We start from the raw sequence: 1951 nt of genomic DNA on the forward strand, positions 1-1951 counted from the left end.
AATCAGGACCATGGGGCGATTTACTTGCACAATTCCTGCATTTGACCTGACGTTTTATGGATATTAAAATATATTGGATATTATATTATACTGTATATGTGATATTATATGGATTTTTATGGATATTGGTATGATCATGGTTAATGCATCAAACACAAAGTTGCATCATGATATATAGAATATAGCATTACTACAAAATTTTTGTTTTCATGAACTTTAATATTATTATTATACAGAATTTATATCGCGCCAACAGTTTCCTCAGCACTTTACAATATAACGAGAGACAATACAGTAACAATACAGTTCAATACAAAAGGGATAGGAGGGCCCTGCTCCTTGGAGCTTACAATCTAGGGCATATAAAAAGACATTTTTATTATTCAATTACGTTTGCCTGGAATACCAAATGAAGCAAGATAACTCCACCAATGTAAAAGAATTCATACTATTGGCTTTCACAAATCTTAAGCACTTCCAGCTTTTGCTCTTTGTTTTAGTTCTAATAATGTACAGTACATGCCTTACTGGAAATCTGACGATTATTTTCCTAATTATAAAAAACTCTTCTCTTCATAAACCAATGTACTTTTTTATTAGTGATTTTGCCATTTTGGAAGTCTTGTTTGTTTCAGTTACTGTCCCCAAATTTTTAGATGTTCTAATTACATCTAAACATGGGATTTCCTCCGTAGGTTGCTTTTTGCAATTGTATTTCAGTGATTCAACTGGAATAGTAGAATGTTATCTACTTACTGTCATGGCTTATGATAGGCACTTGGCTATCCACCGTCCCTTGCTTTATACCAGCATTATGAGCCAAATAAAAGTAAAGCTTGCAATACTACCGTGGGTTTCTGGATTTGTCATTGCTGGGATTACCACCATATACACAGCCTGTCTTCAATTTTGTGGTCCCAACAAGCTTGATCATTTTTTTTGTGATATGGCTCCACTTCATAATCTGTCATGTTCAGATCCTTTTTTCAGTAATTTGCTTACGAACATAGCAGCTGTCTTTGTCATACTTCTCCCCTACATCATCATTATATGGATCTACACTCTTATCATCATTACAGTTTCGAAAATTAAAAGTGCAGAGGGCAAGCACAAAGCATTTTCCACGTGCTCGTCTCATCTCATTGTATCTAGTCTCTTCTTTGTGACATGTATAATAGTGTACCTCAGACCAAGTGGTAATCAATATGACAAATACTTTTCTCTCATTTATATAGTGTTCACACCAACATTAAATCCATTCATTTATACCTTGAGAAACAGTGATGTCAGAACAGCTTTCTTCACATTGCTTGGTAGCAAACTTTATATACCAAGAATGGTGCGATCAGGGTCTTAACAAAAGTAATAATAACCCACAGGTCGCTATGCCTGGGGTGAAAAGGGACCACCCAGGAAGATTGTTGAGACAATTTGAACAGATGAAAATCTGTTTGCACCTGAAGACATATTCAATCAAGAAGAGCTGACATCAGAGTGAACAGAATTCCTTCTCACTTACACGACACCAAACACACTGTGCAAGTATTTGAAGGCTTACACTGGGATTAAAACATGAAATGGCTAGCTTGCAACATCAGATCCCTATTTTCCCATATTCCCCATGATGTAGGTCTCCATTCACTCAAACACCACGTGGACTTTTATACAGAATACTCTTCTGAATTAAAATTGTTCATTTTGGAAGGGGTGTCTTTTTTTTACATCATAACTATTTTCTTTTTGATGAAAAATGGTATTTACAAAAAAAGAGGGGGCATCTATTGGCGTTCAGTTCTCGCCCATCTATGTAAATTTGTACATGGGGTGGAGAGAGGAACTAAATATTTACAGCACCAACAACTCGATTAGGTATTCCATAATTACTTATTTTCACTACATAGAAGATCTGATTTTCATTGTCAAACGTGGCACATTACCAACTGAATTTTTG

General features: G+C 35.3%; 1 protein-coding gene across 1 annotated transcript; it reads left to right on the plus strand.

Annotated features, from left to right (window-relative positions):
- The first annotated feature begins 409 nt into the window (after nt 1-409).
- LOC149452268 (olfactory receptor 5P68-like) lies at nt 410-1636 on the plus strand. The gene has a single exon (XM_089689564.1). The coding sequence runs from the start codon at nt 410-412 to the stop codon at nt 1355-1357; it is 948 nt and encodes a 315-aa protein (XP_089545690.1). The 3' UTR covers nt 1358-1636.
- Nucleotides 1637-1951: the final 315 nt, after the last annotated feature.

This window comes from Staurois parvus, unplaced genomic scaffold (assembly GCF_062004578.1).
Source record: "Staurois parvus isolate SC_StPar_1 unplaced genomic scaffold, SC_StPar_1.0 ptg000486l, whole genome shotgun sequence".
In the NCBI taxonomy this organism is placed as follows: domain Eukaryota; kingdom Metazoa; phylum Chordata; class Amphibia; order Anura; family Ranidae; genus Staurois; species Staurois parvus.